This window comes from Lepus europaeus, chromosome 7, assembly GCF_033115175.1.
Source record: "Lepus europaeus isolate LE1 chromosome 7, mLepTim1.pri, whole genome shotgun sequence".
NCBI classification, from domain to species: domain Eukaryota; kingdom Metazoa; phylum Chordata; class Mammalia; order Lagomorpha; family Leporidae; genus Lepus; species Lepus europaeus.
Genome location: NC_084833.1, coordinates 88694294 through 88715846, shown reverse-complemented (window position 1 = coordinate 88715846; position 21553 = coordinate 88694294). Strand labels below are relative to the sequence as shown.

The 21553-nt window shown below is 37.5% G+C and overlaps 1 protein-coding gene across 1 annotated transcript in view; it reads right to left on the bottom strand.

Annotated features, from left to right (window-relative positions):
• Positions 1 to 21553, bottom strand: part of CNTN5 (contactin 5) — a 549774-nt gene that overhangs the window by 379435 nt on the left and 148786 nt on the right. The window contains exon 7 of the mRNA XM_062197592.1: positions 7025 to 7228. Coding sequence (XP_062053576.1) covers positions 7025 to 7228 — 204 coding nt within the window. The remainder of the gene's footprint in view (positions 1 to 7024; positions 7229 to 21553) is intronic.

Here is a 21553-nt window from a genome sequence, read left to right as displayed (position 1 = left end):
TTCTCAGACCATAGCATAGTGAATCTCGAAATCAACAACCCAAGAATCTCTACACCTTATGCAAATATATGGAGAATGGACAACATGATCCTAAATGAACAGTGGGTCATTGAAGAAATTAAAAGAGAAATCAAAAGATTTCTAGAAACAAATGAAAATGATAACACAACCTATCAAAACCTGTGGGACACAGCAAAACAGTGCTAAGAGGAAAGTTTATAGCAATTGGTGCCTACATCAAGAAGCTGGAAAGGAACCAAACAAATGAACTCTCCATGCACCTCAAGGATTTAGAAAAACAGCAGCAAGTCAAGCCCAAATCCAGCAGGAGGAAAGAAATACTAAAGATCAGAGAAGAAATAAACAGAATTGAAACCAAAAAAACAATACAAAAGATCAATAAAACCAGGAGCTGGTTCTTTGAAAAAATAAACAAAATGGACACACCATTGGCCCAACTAACCAAAAAAAGGAGAGAGAAGACCCAAATCTGTAAAATCAAAGATAGTAATGGAAATGTAACAACAGACACAACAGAAATAAAAAGAATCATTAGAAACCACTACAAAGAGATGTATGCTCACAACTTGGGGAACCTGGAAGAAATGGATAGATTCCTGGACACATACAACCTTCCTAAACTGAGCCATGAAGATATAGAAAATCTAAACAGACCCATAACAATGGAAGAAATTGAATCAGTAATAAACGCACTACCAAAAAAGAAGAGCCCAGGACCGGATGGCTTCACCACCGAATTTTACCAGACATTTAGAGAACAACTAACGCCAGTTCTTCTCAAATTATTCAAAACGATTGAAAGGGAGGGAACCCTCCCAAATTCTTTCTATGAAGCCAATATCACCTTAATTCCTAAGCCTGGAAAAGACACAACAGAGAAAGAAAACTACAGACCTATTTCCCTGATGAACATAGATGCAAAAATACTCAACAAAATTCTGGCAAACCGAATCCAACTGGACATCAGAAAGATCATTCACCCGGACCAAGTGGGATTTATCCCTGGTATGCAAGGATGGTTCAATATTCGAAAGTCAATCAATGTAATACATCACATTAATAAATTGAGAAACAAAAATCATATGATTATTTCAATAGATGCAGAGAAAGCATTTGACAAAATACAACACCCTTTCATGATGAAAACCCTAAGCAAATTGGGGTTAGAAGGAACATTCCTCAACACAATCAAGGCAGTATGAGATAAACCAATGGCCAGCATCATATTGAATGGGGAAAAGTTGGAGGCATTTCCATTGAAAACTGGCACCAGACAGGGATGCCCACTCTCACCACTGCTATTCAATATAGTCCTAGAAGTGTTAGCCAGGGCCATCAGACAAGAAAAAGAAATTAAAGGGATACCAATGGGAAAGGAGGAAGTTAAACTATCCTTATTTGCAGATGACATGATACTATATATAGGGGACCCAATAAACTCCTATAAGAGACTATTGGAACTCATAGAAGAGTTTGGTAAAGTAGCAGAATACAAAATCAACGCTCAGAAATCAACAGCCTTCGTATACCCAGATAATGCCAAGGCTGAGGAAGAACTTCTAAAATCAATCCTATTCACAATAGCCACAAAAACAATAAAATACCTTGGAATAAATTTAACCAAGGATGTCAAAGACCTCTATGATGAAAATTACGGAACACTAAAGAAAGAAACAGAAGATGACACAAAAAAATGGAAAAACCTGCCATGCTCATGGACTGGAAGAATCAATATCATCAAAATGTCCATTCTCCCAAAAGCAATTTACAAGTTCAATGGAATACTAATCAAAATACCAAAGTCATTCTTCAAAGACCTAGAAAAAATGCTGAAATTCATATGGAGAAACAGGAGACCAAGAATAGCTAAAGCAATCCTTTACAATAAAAATAAGGCCGGAGGCATCACAATTCCAGACTTCAAGACATACTACAGGGCAGGAATCTGGAAAACATCATGCTGAGTGAATTAAGCCAGTCCCAAAGAGATAAATATCATTTGTTTTCCCTGATCGGTGACAACTGAGCACCAAAGGGGAAACCTGTTGAAGTGAAATGGACACTATAAGAAACAATAACTTGATCAGCTCTTGTCCTGACCCTTGATGTACAATGTAATACTTTATCCTTTTTTGTATTTGTTGTTGTTGTTGTTCGAGTACTAGTGGTTGAACTCTGTAATTAACATACAATTATTCTTAGGTGTTTAAATTTTAACTGAAAAGTGATCCCTGTTAAATATAAGAGTGGGAAAAAGAGAGGGAGGAGATGTACAATTTGGGACATGCTCAATCGGACTTGCCCCAAATGGTGGAGTTAGAAATGTGCCAGGGGATTCCAACACAATCCCATCAAGGTGGCATGTACCAATGACATCTCACTAGTCCAAGTGATCAATTTCAGTTCACAAATGATGACTCTGATAGGTCTAAGAATCAAAGGGATCACACAAACAAGACAAGTGTCTGCTAATACTAACTGATAGAATCAAAAAGGGAGAGAACCATCCAACATGGGAAGCAGGATACACAGCAGACTCATAGAATGGCAGATGTCCTAAACAACACTCTGGCCTCAGAATCAGCCCTTAAGGCATTCGGATCTGGCTGAAGAGCCCATGAGAGTATTGTAGGCATGGAAAGCCAAGACACCATGGAAAAGGAAAAAAAAAGAAGAAGACCTAAATGAAAGATCTCTGTGAGTGAGATCCCAGTGGAAAGAACAGGGCCATCAAAGATGGAGGTACCTTTCTCTGAAGGGAGGAGAGAACTTCCACTTTGACTATGACCCTATCGGAATAAGATCAAAGTCGGCGAACTCTAAAGGCTTCCATAGCCTTGGCAACTCATGACTAGAGCCTAGGGAGATTACTGACGCCATGAACAGGAGTGTCAAATTGTTAAGTCAGCAACAGGAGTCACTGTGTACTTACATCTCATGTGGGATCTGTCCTTAATGTGTTGTCTAATGTGAAGTGATGCTATAACTAGTACTGAAACAGTATTTTTACACTTTGTGTTTCTATGTGGGTGCAAACTGATGAAATCTTTACTAATTATATACAGAATCTATCTTCTGTATATAAAGATAATTGGAAATGGAAAAAAAAAACCTGGTGTTAAATTGGAAATGGCATAGAAAATTAATTAATTTTTTAAAAAAAATATCATGTAGGATCTCTGTCTTTAATATGCTGTACACTGTTATTTAATGCTATAACTAGTACTCCAACAGTATTTTTTCACTTTGTGTTGCTCTATGGGGGCAAACTGTTGAAATCTTTACTTAATATATACTAAACTGATCTTCTGTATATAAAGAGAATTGAAAATGAATCTTGATGTGAATGGAAGGGGAGAGGGAGCGGGAAAGGGGAGGGTTGTGAGAGAGAGGGAAGTTAAGCTGTACTTTGGAAATTTATATTCATTAAATAAAAGTTTAATAAAAAAAAACAGCCTGGTACTGGTACAAAAACAGATGGATAGACCAATGGAACAGAATAGAAACACCGGAGATCAATCCAAACATCTATAACCAACTCATATTCGACAAAGGACCTAAAACCAACCCCTGGAACAAGGGCAGCCTCTTCAACAAACGGTGCTGGGAAAACTGGATGTCCACATGTTGAAGTATGAAGCAAGACCCCTATCTTACACCTTATACAAAAATCCACTCAACATGGATCAAAGAACTAGAGATACGCTGTGACACCATGAAACTAATTGAGAGCGTAGGGGAAACCCTTCAAGATATTGGAACAGGCGAAGAATTCCTGGAGCAGAGGCACGGGTAATCAGAGATAAAATAAACAAATGGGATTACCTCAAATTGAAGAGTTTCTTTACAGCAAAAGAAACAGTCAGGAAAGTGAAGAGGCAACCAACAGAATGGGAGACGTTATTCGCAAACTACACAACAGATAAAGGATTAACAACTAGAATCTACAAAATGATCAAAAAACACCACAGAATCAAAACAAACAACCCAATAAAAAAATGGACCAAGGACCTTAACAGACATTTTTCAAAAGAGGAAATCCAAATGGCTAACAGACACATGAAAAAATGCTCAGGATCCCTAGACATCAGGGAAATGCAAATCAAAACCACAATGAGGTTTCACCTCACCCCGGTTAGATTGGCTTACATACAGAAATCAACCAACAACAGATGCTGGCGAGGATGTGGGGAAAAAGGGACACTAATCCACTGTTGGTGGGAATGCAAACTGGTAAAGCCCCTATGGAAGACAGTGTGGAGAGTCCTCAGAAACCTGAATATAGCACTACCACAGGACCCAGCCATCCCACTCCTTGGAATTTACCCAAGTGGAATTAAAGGGGAGAAAAAAGGAGCCATTTGCACCTCAATATTTGTTGCAGCTCAATTCACAATAGCTAAGACATGGAATCAACCTAAATGTCCATCAACGGATGACTGGATAAAGAAACTATGGGATATGTACTCTATGGAACACTATACAGCACTAAAAAACAATGAAATCCGGGCATTTACAACAAAATAGAGGAAGCTGGAAAACATCATGCTGAGTGAAATAAGCCAGTCCAAAAGGAATAAATATATGTTCTCCCTGATCGATGGAAACTAAACGAGCATCTAAAATGATACCCATTGAAGTGAAATGGACACTATGAGAGACAATGACATGATCAGCCCTTGTCTTGACTGTTGAGGAACAACTTACTATTTTATTTCTTTTAGTATTTTTGTTGTTGTTGTTGTTGCTAAGTGAAATGGACACTATAAGAGACAATGACAGGATCAGCCCTTGTCTAGACTGTTGAGGAACAACTTACTATTTTATTTCTTTTAGTATTTTTGTTGTTGTGGTTGTTGCTCTGTTTGTTCTACATAAGACCACTGGTTGAACTCTGTAATCAATGCACAATCATTCTTAGGCATTTAAAATTAACAGAAAAGTGATCTATGTTAAACATAGGAGTGGGAATAAGAGAGGGAGAAGATATATAGGTTGGCACATGTTCACTGGGACTTACCTCCAATGGTGGAACTAGAAATGTGCCAGGGGATTTCAAATCAATTTTACCAAGAAGGCAGGTACCAATGCCAGCGCACTTGGTAATGTGAAAAGTATAAATACACAACCGATCAAAAAGATAGGGTATGTGTCGAAGAGATTTCACAAATAAGACCAGTGTGTAAGCAAATAATGAAGGATAGAATTAAAAGGGAGAGAATGATCCTGCGGGGGAAGCAGGACACACAGCAGACTCATAGAATGGCAAATGCCCAAAACAGGACTCCTGCCTCAGAATCAACCCTTGGGACATTCGGATCTGGCTAAAAGGTCCATGAGAGTCTCACAGGCATGGAAAGCCATGACACGGTGGCAAAAAACAATCTAAATGAAAGACCCTGGTGAACAAGACCCCAGCAGAAGGAACAGGCCATCAAGGAGAGAGGCGCCTTTCTCTGAAGGGAGGAAGGAACCTCCACTGTGACATGGCCTTGACTAAACAAGTTCAGAGTCGGTGAACTCAAGGGACTTCCATAGCCTAGACAGCTCATAGCAAGAGTCTCGGGTGATTGCTGACGTCACAAATAAGAGTGCCAATTGTTAAATCAACAATGGGAGTCACTGGGTATATGCTCCCCACGTAGGATCTCTGTCCTTAATGTGTTTTACTATGAAACTTTAAAACACTACTAATCGAACAATACTCTATACCTTGTGCGGTTGTGTGAATGCAGCCTGTTGAAATCCTTGCTTAGTATATGCTAAGTTGATCTTCAGTATATGAAGGTAATTGAAAATGAAACTCGATAAAGGGTGGGATGGGAGAGCGAGAGGGGAGGTCCACGGGAGGGAGGGAGGTTGGGGGGGAAGCCACAACAATACAAAAGTTGTACTTTGTAAATTCACATTTATGAAATAAAAAAATAAATTAATTAAAAAAAGAACAATGAGGAAATACATTGTTTAAAAAACTTACAATCAATGCTTGTGTTCACTTATTTTTGTTAAAGATTTATTTATTTATTTGAGAGAGAGAGGAGAAAGGAGAGAGGAGAGAGACAGAGATCTTCTATCCACTGTTTACTCTCCAGATGGCCACAACAGTTATGACTGGGCCAGGCAGAAACCAGAAACCAGGAGCTTCACCTGGGTCTCCTATTTGTGTGGCAGGGGCCCATACACCTGAACCATCCTCTGCTACTTCTTCCAGGTCAGAAGTAGAATAGCCAGGACTTCAACCTGCACCCATATAGGATGCAGGTGTCGCACATAGTGGCTTTACTTGCTACACCACCATGCCAATCCCTCATGTTCACTTCTTAGCAATATCTTCATAGATTTTTTTATTACATGATAGAGTGAGCTACATATCATATATCAACTGTAATACACATTTTGACTTTTTTAATGCAATGCTTAACTGCAATTGTCCATAAATACAAATGAGGTGTTTAAACTTGAAGATATCTTAGATGGATGGCAATACCTCTAATTATAGAATCATCATTTCTGCCTGAATTGCACTTAAAAGTTAAGGTTCCAAGTACTCCTATTATTGGAAAAGTAATAATAACAATTATAACTACACCATGAAGTATTAAAAGCTGAACATTGCATTTGAAGCCAGCTAAAATAAAATGTAATGAAAAGTGAACCCATAAAATGCCTGCAATTCATACACATATGCTATATAGAGGAACTAAAGAGCAAAGAAAAGAGCTATGAAGTCTTTATTATAATTTTTTTCAGATGTTCGCTCCCTTCCTGGCATTAGAGTCACATCCTAGTGAATATTTCTCATCCATGGATCATCACATTCCTAAGGCAAAATTCTTATTCCAAGGCATGCATAATCTCAAACGAAAAATGTAGTTTCCAAGTACAGCAAGTGTATCTTTATTTTATTTGTGCTAATTTCAAGTGCTTTAGAAAAACACCAATATATCTTTTTTCCTCCCCATTTGAGATGGCTGACCATTTAACTCTGGGCCATGGGACTTACCATCATTTCGTAGAGTGAGTGGTGTTGGAGGACTGAGTACTCGAGCATTTGTCACTGTGTTTTTCACCAGACAAATATAGCTGCCAACGTCTGATGCTTGGACTTTTGAAATATAAAGGTTGCCTGTTTCCTGAGAAATGAACCGCCGACTATCTTCTGCCACAAAGGAAGGGAACTCATTAAAGACCCAGCTATAGATGATCTCTGAAAACACACAAAAACAATTCAATTATTGAAAGACACCAACTTTCACTAACAAAGCTCAAACAACAAAGCATTTGCTAAGCACTGTGTACAAGTGTATACATATTTCACCAAGATATATTTGTCATATAACATTTTATATTCAAAGGACTGTTGTGATTAATGACTATAGGGAAAGACAGAGTATTTCTTAGGAATGCTCATCCTTTATCCACTAATTAATTATTTTAATTCCAGTGTGTGATGAACATGTGTTAGATTTTCATCACTGTGATAACTCTGAAAGTAAAAAAGATGAGAAAGACAATTCCCATTCTTAAAGATCAATTTAATGGGGAAGGTTTGCCAAACTTATGAATTAATATGGAATACGGAGATAGAAATGCATGCTATGGCCCTGAGGCATGAGAGAGGAGCACTTAAGCCATCATATTGATCAGTGAAAACTTTGAGTTCGGAGACACCTGAAGTGTATTCTTTTACTGATTTATTTAACAGATATTGTTTGAAGATTACAATAAGCTAAATATGGTTCAAGTGATAAAAGGCAAGTCTGTGCTCACAAAATGTTTTCATTATAATGGGAAGAAACCGAGAATACACAAGCAAATAAGTATATGCCAAGTGATTGATAACTGCCATGAAGAAAATTCAAACACACTGAGTGACCTAGAGAATGACTGGGTTGAGAAGGACAGATAGATTGGTATTTGCAAAGATCTCTTTGACTGCTGAGTGGAAAAGAAATAAAGAGTATTGTGGGGACAGAGAGAAGGGGAGAAGGAGAAATCAGAGGAATGATACCCACTGCCCAGAAAGCTATTCTCAAAATAGTCAGGAAATATATTAAAGGTTTGCACTGGCGTGACTGGTAATGATAGTAGAGGGCAGGTGGGAAGGAATGATAGGTTGTGGTAAAAATCTGACAGGAGAGTTGACAGAAATTGCTGAGAGATTGATTATTAAATGTAAAAAAGAAAAGTCAAAAACTAAGATTTTGTAACCGAATTGAGTAACGGAGTTCCTCAGTTCCGTGCTTAGCAGAGCATATTTGCCAGTACTGAAATTACAGACTACAGAAAAAGTAGGTCTTTGGAGACATGGATGGGGTGAAATGAGGAGTTTAATTATGACAGCTTAGATTGCTGTGCTATCGGGTTTTCAACTAGAGAACCCTAGAAGGAAGCTGTGCATTTTTAATTTGGAGGCAAATCCATTCAAATCTAATAGGTTGTAATATATACCTATGTTATGGCTGAAACAGTACATTCCAAGTCTGCTTTTATTCAGGGCTAGTTGTTTAGTAAGATTAGTTGATATTTTTGAAGATTCAACATGTGACTATTCTTCAGTGAGGCTTGTGAAGCTCTGTTTTATGTCTCTCTGTCCCTCCCTTTTTTCCTCCTCTTTTTTCCTCCCCCCCTTCACTCTTTCTCCTTCTCTTTCTCCATCCTTCTCATCCCTGACCAACCATGGATTGTCAGAAAAAGTTTATAACTGTATCTCTACCCAGTTTCAAATTGGGAGTCTGGCATTTAGTCCACCTTTTAAGATACTCAACCTTGAATATATATATATTTTTTGACAGGCAGAGTGGAGAGAGAGAGAGACAGAGAGAAAGGTCTTCCTTTACTGTTGGTTCACCCTCCAATGGCCACTGTGGCTGGCGCACTGCACTGATCCGAAGCCAGGAGCCAGGTGCTTCTGGTCTCCCATGCGGGTGCAGGGCCCAAGGACTTTGGGTCATCCTCCACTGTACTCCTGGGCCACAGCAGAGAGCTGGACTGGAAGAGGGGCAACCGGGACAGAATCCAGCACCCTGACCAGGACTAGAACCCCGTGTGCCAGCACCGCAGGCAAAGGATTAGCCAAGTAAGCCATGGTGCCGGCCTCAACCTTGAATATTATCCATCTATATAGAAAGTCAGTATAACTAATTTCAAAATGTTCTATATGAATTAATGAGTATTGAAAAGAACCCCTCCCAATCTAATGCCATTTTTTTGCTTTTTACTTCAATGAATTTACAACCAATGTAATGTGAAAAGTAAGGTAAATCAGTAATTTTCATAAGTATGTTATAAAAAAAGGTAGTCTCATAGGCAAATTCCCGAGAAGAAACAGAAACATTTTTATAAACATAATTTTAGGAAGGTGTATCCTATGCAATTGATTGATGAACATTACAAATGACATTATTTTTTTTTCCCAAACGTTCTCCCACCAGAGCATCAATTTCTTCACATCATTTCATTCTATTTCTTTTAAGTTCACTGTGACTTTAGGAGATAGCACAATCAACCCCTGACTTAGGTATTTAGAGCTGGTTTAAAATGAGCAAATATTTAATCCTTCGATGTTTAATCAAATTCAGAAAATGGAGGCATATTATTTCCTACTTTATGAGCTTTCAAATGAGATAATGCAACTAAAAGCTTTATACACACACACACACACACTCATAAAACAAAAGCTTTCTATCACTGTCCCATCCAAAACAAATTATTAGCTAAGAAGCTCCTTCTATGTGCATGACTTAAACATAAGAAAAACTATAAGGAAGTTGCAGAACAACATAAACCATAATGGGTATTTAAATTATTTGACTTCTTTTCCATGGAAAATGTTAAGGATGAATTGAATGTTGATTCTAAGCAACATGTAGCCAACATTTAATTTTTGAGGTACCTCAGAAAGCTCATGGATAATGTAATTAAAATATTAGTTTTCTGGCACAAAATTCTTTGAAATATATGCGTACTCACACTACAATTCTAGAAGAAACCTAAGGTTTTTTAAATGCTATACCACATAAGCTTATATCATAATTACAATATATAATATAACTTTCAAATGTTTTAGCAAATGTTTATAAAGAAATCATTTTTTAATTATTGTTACCAATTGGCAGTCTCTCTTCTACATATTTTATTAAGAATTTATTCAGTATATTCAAGTGGCTGTCCTCAAAGGAAACCTTTAAACTATAATTGAAATACTTCAGTATGTTCTCACTCTGCCCTACTAGACTTGAAATTCAAGGACCTCTCATTTTCAATAATGTGAATCTTTCTAATTGTTATAATGAAAATTTCATATGCTATTCACACAGAAGTTACAGAATTTTAATACTTTTGCAATATATTTTACTTTTTAAGTTAAACGTTTGAAGACTTTTTTTTTAATTTTAAATTTTGATAAATATAAAGAGAACAGATTTGAAAGAGAGGCACAGATGGATTTTCTATCCACTGGTTCACGCCACAAATACCCAAAACAGCTGAGTCCGGGCTTGGCTGAGGCCAGCACAAGTACTTCATCAGGGTCTCCTCCATGGGTGGCAGGGACCCATGTAGTTGGGCGGTCACCTGGTGCCTTTCAGTAAGCTGGAATCGGATGCCCAACCAGGACTCAAACCCAGGCACTCTGATATGTGATGCAGGGTTCCCTGTCAATGTCATAATCATTGTTTCAAATGCCTACCCTAATTGACATTTACTTTAGATTTTACTGTGGTTTTTCAATTTTGATTTATTTTACCTGTAATTTTGGGGAAAAGAAATCAATGAATAGTTATAGATTATCATTCATTGAAATATTATTTGTTAAACTGATAACATTTATTGGGCCAATGTTTTATAAAATATTTTCGAATAGAAAAATATATCCATAAAATTGGCATTTTCTCAAATTTTACAGCCAAATGAGTACTTTGGGGTTCAAATATGCTTATTTAGTTCTCCAAATAAATTTTTGAATTCAAATAGCAAAGCATATTTCATAATCCCAAGAAGGATACAAAGTAGAAATGGTACATAATAGAAAAGCTGACAACATGAATTTGGATCAGTATATTTTTAGTGCCAAAAATGAAAATATTGAACTGAGTTAAATATATTTTAAGAGCCTGATGTATACTCTCTTATAGGATTTTCCATTACCTATTAACATTTATTTAATATTCTTTCCAAACTTTTCTTACTATCACAAAAATAAACATGCACTTATTTTTAGTGTAATCTTACAGACTGAGAATTATAAAACAATTCAGTGAGACAGTAAAATGTAGGTAGTTGTGGTGCTGTAGCATTTCCTTCGTAAACCACTGTGCTCCACCCCAGCTGTGCTTGGTCCTGGAAAATAATTTTATATGTGTTGGTCTATTATTTTTCCTTTCAGAAAATACAGAGACTAGTTAGTCAATTATGATTGTCCCATTTTCTAAGGTTCTTTTAAAATGGTATGTTTAGCTAAAGCAAGTAAAAACTTTTTAGAAGTTTTTGCTGTGATTCTTTAATGAGTACTCCCTGTGTTTAGCAGGCAGTAACTACTTTTGTGATATCCTGTGTTTCCCAGGTTGTGAAAGTCTCTTTTGAGAATACTTTTGCATTTGTTTGTACCAAGAGCCACATTTAGGATTGACTTTTTTTTTAAACTAAAAAATTAACACACATGCAATTTGTACATATTTATGGGGGTATTATGATATTGCCATACATGTAACACATCTACACAGTCAGGACAGATATATCTAACTCCTCAAACATTTAATATTTCTTTATGGTGAAAACATTAAAAAAATCCTATCATTTAGTTTTATGTTAATTTTACAACTGAATTTTTGATATCCTGTGGTCAAATACATTTGACCTACAAATCCATGTACTATAAAAAGCTTTTGATTTCTCTGAGTTTTTTTCATCTTTCACCTTGAATTGGTGAGTCATTCTCATTCGCTAAATCTCTAGCATTATTACATTGCTATTCCAACCTTCCCTCGCAAGCAAACCCAAAGATCCGTCCTTTACTCTGGCATGATCATTCATCCTCAGGCTCAGATTTTAGTGTCTGTTCCATAACACCTAAATAATTTTCCTGCTGCCCCTCAGAACACCAGAAAATAAGCCCCAGGTTTTAGTTCTTATTTGTTTCTGACACAGAAGTTTTTTTTTTCTTTTTTCTTTTGTAAAGTTAGTTGCATACTGAAATTTAATTCACATTATTTTACTCATCCCTTCTAAATTTTGGTAATGGGAAAATTTCCAGTTTGGTTCTATCTATTGCCTTAATTGAATGTCCAGATTTTATGGTTTTATGCATTGCAGACTTTCAACACAATTACCACAACTGGTTCAGTATCACAAAATAGGTGATTTTTTTTTTGCTCCCCTGACAAATAAGATGATTACTTAAGTGATATATTTGCACATCCATAGGGTATAAAAATTGGAGTACCCATATGGGCTACGATGCTTCTTTTTTTTAAATTTTTATTTATTTTTTAATTTTTTGGACAGGCAGAGTGGACAGTGAGAGAGAGACAGAGAGGAAGGTCTTCCTTGTCCATTGGTTCACCCCCCAATGGCCACCGTGGCCAGCGCGCTACGGCCAGCACACCACGTTGATCCGAAGCCAGGAGCCAGGTGCTTCTCCTGGTCTCCCATGGGGTGCAGGGCCCAAGCACTTGGGCCATCCTCCACTGCACTCCCAGGCCATAGCAGAGAGCTGGCCTGGAAGAGGGGCTACCGCGACAGAATCCGGTGCCCCTACCAGGACTAGAACCCGGGGTGCCTGCACCGCAGGCAGAGCATTAGCCTATTGAGCTACGGCGGTGCCGGCCACGATGCTTATTTTTCATAACCTCAATACTATTAATAAAAAAAAGTGAGACTGTAGAATGAAACTGCAGACTGGACTCTCTCAAGTCACTGAAAACAATTTCATTGAGTAAACATTTTTGATTCATTCCAACATTGCTTAATATAACTACCAGTAGGGAAATTACCATTCTTCCTAATAATGTGTGTATACATCAGAAGCTTTGGGTCAAAAAACTTTATTAGAATACAATGGATACAGCTGAGTCACTTACAAACCCAATTTATATTGCTACTCTGCTAGGGAGCTTATTTTCTTTAACTTTGTCAGCTGTAAAAATACAAATTTAAGGAGCTGGTCTATGGGGTTTACAGTAAAATTATTAGGTGACAGGCTGTGTTTACCAGAACTTCTGGTATTATCCTTTTCTGGTTATTCTTATAATATGAGATTATATGTTATATCTATCAAATAATTATAATTTGTTTTTGATTATAAAAATGTATCTTTTTGTTTGTTTGCATTTATGATTTGATATATTTAAATGTTTTTAATGCTGCTTAGTAAATATAAATATTTTAATATTCAATACTTAGTTTATCATATTTATTTCACAGTTCCATTGTCTATTATGACTACTCTCTTTTTGAATGACTCTACTGAGCTACTGATACTTGTTGGATAGATGAACTTATTATCTAATTACTGGAAGAAACTTAAAAATTGGCACAGAAATTATTTTATTCTTAGAAAATTTGTAGCTGAGGCTACTGCCTTTGGAATTTTTATTTAATTTTTAAGGAATCTATTAATACACAGTATTATACATTATGTATTTCTTATATAGGGCCACAGTAAATGCATGAATATTACTACAATACAATTCTCATGTTAATGTTATATTAGTACAAAGAGAATAGATTCAATGTGGTTCATAAACACAATTCTAAGAATATAATGATACTCACCTCCCTTCCTCCCTTTCCTCTCGTTCATATTTTTGAGATAACTTATTTTTAATTTACATTATTATCAAAGGTTTAATGCTCCACTAAATAAAAAGTTCAACAGCTAAAAAGTAGAAAAATCAGAGTTCAGAGGAATATAGGCAAGAGCTATAAGCAATAGTCACAGGAAAAAAGGTGTTCATTTCACTTATATATACAGTACATTTTAAAATAATCACTAATACTATAGTAGTAGATTCATTCTTAACCACTGATTTGACAAAAATATTAAGCAAAGTTTAACAAAACTATATTTTCAACAGTACTGATACACATAAGCATTTGTTTTTGTTTTTGTTTTTTAATTTTTATTTTAGTTCCCACATATAAGTGAGAACATGTGGTATTTGTCTTGCTGTGTCTGGACTTATTTCACAAAACATGATGCTTTGGATTTTAAAATTGTTAAGACCATTAGGAAAATCATAGAGCTTTGTCTAAATAATTACCCATTACTACTTAGCATAAGGAGATACCACCTGAAGTTAGTAGGAAACATATTTTTATACAAGTGATGTATTTGATTGTAATAAAAAACAGCATTATTAGCCAAGTAGAATACTCTCATAACAGCAGAGACTCAATCTATCTTTTCAACTCTATATTCTTAGAATTCAGAAGGATACCTGAGGGGCCTGTGCAGTGGCACAGTGGGTTAATGCCCTGTCCTCAAGTGCCGGCATCCCATATGGGCGCCAGTTCAAGACCTGGCTGCTCCACTTCCAATCCAGCTCTCTGCTGTGGCCTGGGAAAGCAGTAGAAGATGGCCCAAATCCTTGGACCCTTGCACCCATATGGGAGACCCAGAAGAAGCTCCTGGCTACTGGCTTTGGATCAGCGTGCAGCTCAGAACATTGCGGCCAACTGGGGAGTGAACCAGCGGATGGAAGACCTCTCTCTCTCTCTGCCTCTCCTCTCTGTATAACTTTGACTTTCAAATAAATAAATAAATCTTAAAAAAAAAGAAAAGAAGGATACCTGGTGTGTAGTTGCTCATTAAGCATTTGGTGAATAAATTGTTATGATAAAACATGTCTATATATATATATATATTTAACAGGCAGAGTGGACAGTGAGAGGGAGAGACAGAGAGAAAGGTCTTCCTTTTCTGTTGGTTCACCCTCCAATGGCCGCTGCAGCTGGCACGCTGTGGCCGGTGAACTGCGCTGATCCGAAGCCAGGAGCTTCTTTCTGGTCTCCCATGCGGGTGCAGGGCCCAAGCACTTGGGCCATCCTCCACTGCACTCCCGGGCCATAGCAGAGAGCTGGAATGGAAGAGGAGCAACTGGGACAGAATCTGGTGCTCCGACCGGGACTAGAACCCAGTGTGCTGGCACCGCAGGCGGAGGATTAGCCTATTGAGCTGCTGCGCCGGCCTATATTTTTAATCATTTAAACATTTTTAACAAATAGAGTTATACATATTTAGGTGTTATCATATTTTTATACACAGACAATGTGTAATATAAAATCATGGTAAATATATTCACTTCCTGAAACATCTTTCTTTAGGTGAAAAAGAACCAGCTCATAACATTTAGTTTATGTTTTAAAAAATAGAAATAAATATATGTACACTAATGTTGTAGTCACACTACTGTGCAATATATAAATCTAACTTAAGAACAAGAGTCTATAATTTTTACATTTTATATTTCATAATGTTTATAATATATAAATGGAGTTGTTTTAATTGCTCTTTAAAATATTACTTAAAGAGGGGTGGGCACTTGGCACAGTGGTCAAAAAACCACTTGAGATGTCTGCATCCCATATCAGAGTGCTTGAATTCAGTCCAGCCTCTACTCACAACACCAGCTTCCTGCTAATGTGCACCTAGGATGACACAAGGTAGTAACTAAAATTGGGTCCCTACCCAACTGTGGAACAACAGCTGTGAACTCTTGGCTCCTAACTTCAGCCTGGCCCAGTCTTGACTTGAAGGCATTTCTGGAGTAAAACAGCAGATTGGAATGATATCTCCCCCCAGCCCCCTTTCAAATTAAAATACACGCACATACACACACACACACATACACACATATATACACATATATTTATATATGCAACTGCTGAAAATAGTATATATAACTCAAAAAGGATGTTTGAAGTGTGGCTAAATGTAGTGTAGGTAGATTTTAGATCAGAAAGTACTGTCATACTATCAGTGAGAAAGAAGCAGTGATTTTTTAAAGTAATATGATGTACTTTCATGATTTCTTCTACTCGATAAGTTAGATATAATCTTAGAGGACAAAGGGACATTCAATTTTTGTGAAGTTTAACATCAACCACAGGCTAATAGCCTCTTGGATGCTCTATCATTTCACCTTACCTTTAACATGTTTTTGATACTTTGTTGAGAAAATTGACAGTTCAAGTTTTTAAAAGGATCATATAAAAGATAATTTGGCTGCTAGATTTGGATGTAGGCTGATATAATGACAACTATGGTAACAACAGGTGCTTTGACATTATAATTTGTAAACACTGTTTAGGTAGGACTGGGTAAGGAGTTAATTTGAGAACTTCCTATGAGTGTTATACTTTATACATTTTTGTACTAGGTACTGCCCCCTTCCCATTGGAATTTCGTGTCAGCAGTGAAAGAGAACATGGACTGTGCAATCACAAGGATCAGAGTTTCAGGGATGGCTTCATGATCTACCAACTCTGTGACTTTGGAGCATGCGATTTAATCTTACTGAAGCCATAATTTTCTTATACATGACCTAATGGATAATACGGTAGATTAAATACTTGTTTTATGTAAGGCTAGTACTTCAGAAATAGATGTAGTTGTTATTATAATCATCTTCAACATTATTATATCATTATATTTAATATAAATGATATTTTCTTATATTATTATGAGGATTACATGAGCCACTTAAGTTAGCGTGTTCAGAGTGCAAGATAAATGGTCAGGTAAATGATCAGTATACTGCAGAATTTGGTACAATGCAGATTTATGTTGCACACTGAACAACTAGATTTAATTTCTAAATGTGCCAAAGTTTCACCTATAAAACTCAGCCAAAGCAGGGAGCCTGAAAGTAGTAACCGAATAAAGATGTTAGATTCTTGCTTAGGTAGAGAGGAAATAAAGATATTTTTAAAGTTTTCATGAAGAGCACAAGAGAGATTATTTGCCACTGGTTTTCAAAATAAAATTACCTTAATACAAAGTAGGCTATTTTGTTACATTAAAGTTCAGTTATCTTGGTGGAGCAAAACAAAACACTAGTTTTGTCTCATTTAAGAAACATTTGAGACAGTTAATGCCGTTACATTTGTTATATGAAGTCAAAAGAAAGTTCTACTTCATAATTATCATAACAAACTGAGGCCTGTGCCACGGCTCACTAGGCTAATCCTCCGCCTGTGGTGCTGGCACACCGGGTTCTAGTCTGGGTCCGGGGTGCCGGATTCTGTCCCGGTTGCCCCTCTTCCAGGCCAGCTCTCTGCTGTGGCCCGGGAGTGCAGTGGAGGATGGCCCAAGTGCTTGGGCCCTGCACCTACATGGGAGACCAGGAGAAGCACCTGGCTCCTGGCTTCGGATTGGCACAGCGTGCAGGCCGTAGCCACCACTTAGGGGATGAACCAACGGAAGGAAGACCTTTCTCTTTGTCTCTCTCTCTCACTGTCTAACTCTGCCTGTCAAAAAAAAAAAAAAAAAAAACCCTGAAAAATTTTAACAGAAACTTGACATTTATTGTGCAGTTTTATCCCCAACAGAGTATGTCACATTATAGAGGTATATGAGATCAAACTAACATTTTATATAATTAAATTCTATACTTTGTAGAACAGAAGATAGAGAAACTAGCATTTAAAAGAGAAATAGTAGTAACTATTCTCTAACACTCTATACCTTTAACGGCCCTGAGCTAGTGAATTCTATGTTCTGGAGTTCAAGTGATCACACCAATGGAGTAACAGAAAGTATTTTTATTTTCTCTGTGGAAAGCTTCAAACTATGAAAGACATTTTTATCCAAGGAGCCATGTGTCAAGATATAAAGGTCATTGCTAACTAATTTCAAAATGCAACATAAATTTTTGCTTTGCTAAAGAGGTTTCAGATTATTTGCACTGAGTCATAAACTCTGTCATGTCTGAGATCAGCATTTACTGAAGACTGTACCATAATCTGTGGCACGAATTTGACTCAGGCTTCAAACTTTGCATTGAATATCACCCTCTCCAGGTTTCCCATAATTCACTGTTAAAATCCATAGATTCCAACCCAACCAAAAATAGGGTATCTGTGTTACAGCATCTTTCCAGGCAATATGACCTGGATATACTTAAAAATTGTCTTGAGAAATACTTTCGAGAAACAGTAATTTTTCTACTTACTACTTGTTAAAGTCTTTATTTGGTGAAGAATTAAGCTTGTGATTATAAAATAAATTTGTCATTGTAAAAATTAAAAGAAAAGAGAGGAGGGAGGGTGGGAGTGTGGATGGAAGGGAAGAGGGGGTGGGATGTATCATTATACTCTTAAATATGTATATATGAAATACATGAAATTTGTGCATCTTATATAAATTATAGAATTCAAAATAAAAATATAAAGCAAGCAATGAAGTTAAGAAGTGGGCTAAGGATATGAACAGGCATTATTCAAAGAATCAAATACAAATGGCCAACAGACACATGAAAAGATGTTCAGGATCACTAGCTACCAGGGAAATGCAAATAAAAACCACAGTGAGTATTCACCTCACTCCAGTTAGAATCCAAAAATAAAAAAATAACAAATGCTGGAATGTCAAATTTGTAAAAAAAATTAGAAATAGGAATGTAAAATCATACAATCATTATGCAAGATAGTATGGAGATTCCTCAGAAATCTGTCATTAGATCTATCATATGACCCAAACATTCAGTTCCTGGGAATTTACACAAACAAAATGAAATCAGCATCTGAAAGAGTTCTCTACATCCCAATGTTTATTGCAGCTCAACTGACAATAGCTAAGATAGGGAATCAAGCCAGATGTCCATCAACTGACTGGATAAAGAAATTATGGCAGGGGCCAGTGCTGTGGTACAGTAGGTTAATCCTCCACCTGCTGTGCTGGCATCCCATATGGGCGCCAATTCTAGTCCCTGCTGCTCCTCTTCCAATCCAGCTCTCTGCTGTGGCCTGGGAAAGCAGTAGAAGATGTCCCAAGTCCTTTGGCCCCTGCACCCATTTGGGAGACCAGAGAAAGCTTTAGATCGGCACAACTCCAGCTGTTGTGGCAAACTTGGGAGTGAACCTGCGGATGGAAGACCTTTCTCTCTGTCTCTCCTTCTCACTGTAACTCTGACTCGCAAATAAATAAATAAAATCTTTAAAAAAAATCCATTTGTTGGTGGTGGTATAGACCAGTAAACTTAAAAAAAAAAAAGAAATTATGGTACATATACATGATGGAATATTTGTCATAAAAAATGAAATCCTGTGTTTTGCAACAAAATGGCTGCAACTAGAGACATCATATTTAGAGAAACAAGCCAGCTTCACCAATATCATATTTTTTTTTCTGATTTGCAGTAACTAATATAGAGGGCAAAAGAATGTATTACACATGAGTGAAATTGACATTTTGAGATTTTATTGTTCTTTGCAACCCTTGTTTATATTTTTGAGGAGCAGTGATTTTTCTACTTACTACTTACTGAATTCTCTATTGAGTGGAGCGTTAGGCTTGTGATTATGATGAAAATTTAAAGTATGCCATCGCAAAAATTAAAAGAAAAATAAGAAGGAGGAAGAGTGGGAGTGAGTGAGGGATGGAGGGATGGTAGGCTGAAAAGTACTATTATGTCCTTAAAAATATATCTATGAAACACATGAAGTTTATTATTCTTATCAATAAAAATTTTTAAAAATTATGGAGATCTATCTTAGCATTAAAAGATATGCAGGCCGGCGCCGCAGCTCACTAAGCTAATCTTCCACCTGCGGCAGGGTTCTAGTCCTGGTTAGGACGCCAGATTCTGTCCCGGTTGCTCCTCTTCCAGTCCAACTCTCTGCTGTGGCCTGGGATGGCAGTGGAGGATGGCCAAAGTGCTTGGGCCCTGCACCCAGATGGGAGTCCAGGAAGAAGCACCTGGCTCCTGACTTCGTAAGGCGCAGCACACCAGCCGTAGTGACCATTTGTGGGATGAACCAATGGAAAAGGAAGAACTTTCTCTCTGTCTCTCTCTCTCTCATTGTCTAACTGCCTGTCAAAAAAAAAAGATATGCATATAAAATTACTGGAAAACTATGTAGTATACCTACTAGATATGACCAAGGTAACTGAAAAGATTACCTTTTATTAATTCAAAATACTAGAAGGCAAAATAATAATACCAAAAATAGCAAACATTTGTCTTATGCTAGGTTCTTCAGTAAGAGAGTATTTTGAACATGATTTATTGGGAGAGTTTTCTCAGGAAAAGGAATTAAGGGAAATAGTTCAGTGTAAGGCAGAAAAATCGCTTAACAAAGATGTCTCTGCCAGAGAGAAGTTTAGCATTGATCCCACTCAGAGTTCCAGTTTCCCCCCATAGTTGGTGAAAGGGGTATGGGGAAGCAGAATCAACTGATTGTATGTCCTCCTCTGTGTTAGGAAGAGTTGCAGATTGGTGCCTCCTCACATGGGGCACCATAAATGTTAGGAAAAGAGGCACAGAATAGAGAGGAGGCAGTGTGTGAATTTACAGCCAGACCGAATTTATTCAGAGAAAATAAATTTGTACAGGTGGGTGACCAACAGCCAAGTGCACATTGATGGAACAGGTGGCAGAAGGCCCTGACCCCCAAGGGCTAGGGGAGGGGGTGGGGGAGGGGGGCAGCAGGTGGAGGGGCATTCCTGGAACTGGTCTTTCAGGTGGCCATGGGGATGGGGTATGAAGGCAATAGAGTGTGAGAACCAACTGAGATTCAAGGGCAAGGAATACATTCCAATGCTTATCTATCTTTTGGGCAATGAGGGAGAATGGCTGAGGCTTATGTCTTTGTTCCATCACTCTGTATCAGTCAGTTGTTGGCTCCTGGCTGGGGAACGGGATACAGTGATGTCAGAGCAAATGATTTTCCAGGTGAAGGAAATTTTCTGGAGAAGGGGCTGGTGCCAACACTTATAGCAGCTGTAGGTTGCGTGCATTTGCCAAATGAAGCACATTTGGGTGCAGCAACAACAGGATTGAGCAAACTTGTATTGCACTTAATGAATGTCAGACAGTGAGCTCTGTATCCTAGAGAAATAGGAAACAGCATTTTACAGATAAGAAAACTAATATACAGAGAACTAAAAATACTTGACCAAGAATTACTACTAGGTGTTGATCTTTATTTTAAAAATACTGTGATTAATAGTGGTTTCAAATATTAATTAGACTGAGTTATATATGTATGCAATCCAACTTTGTAAGTTCCAAGTTTGATCCTTAAAATAATGATGAATCATGGGACCACCACAGTGGCATAGCAGGTAAACATGGGCACCAGTTCAAGTCCCAGCTGCTCTACTTCCAATCCAGCTCTCTGCTATGGCCTGGGAGGGTAGTAAAAGATGGCCCAGATCCTTGGGTCCCTGCACCCAAGTGGAAGACCTAGAAGAAGCTCCTGGCTCCTGGCTTCGGATAGGCACAGCTCCAGCTTTTGTGGCCAATTGGGGAGTGAGCCAGTGGATGGAAGATCTCTCTCTCTTCCTCTCCTTCTCTGTCTGTGTAACTCT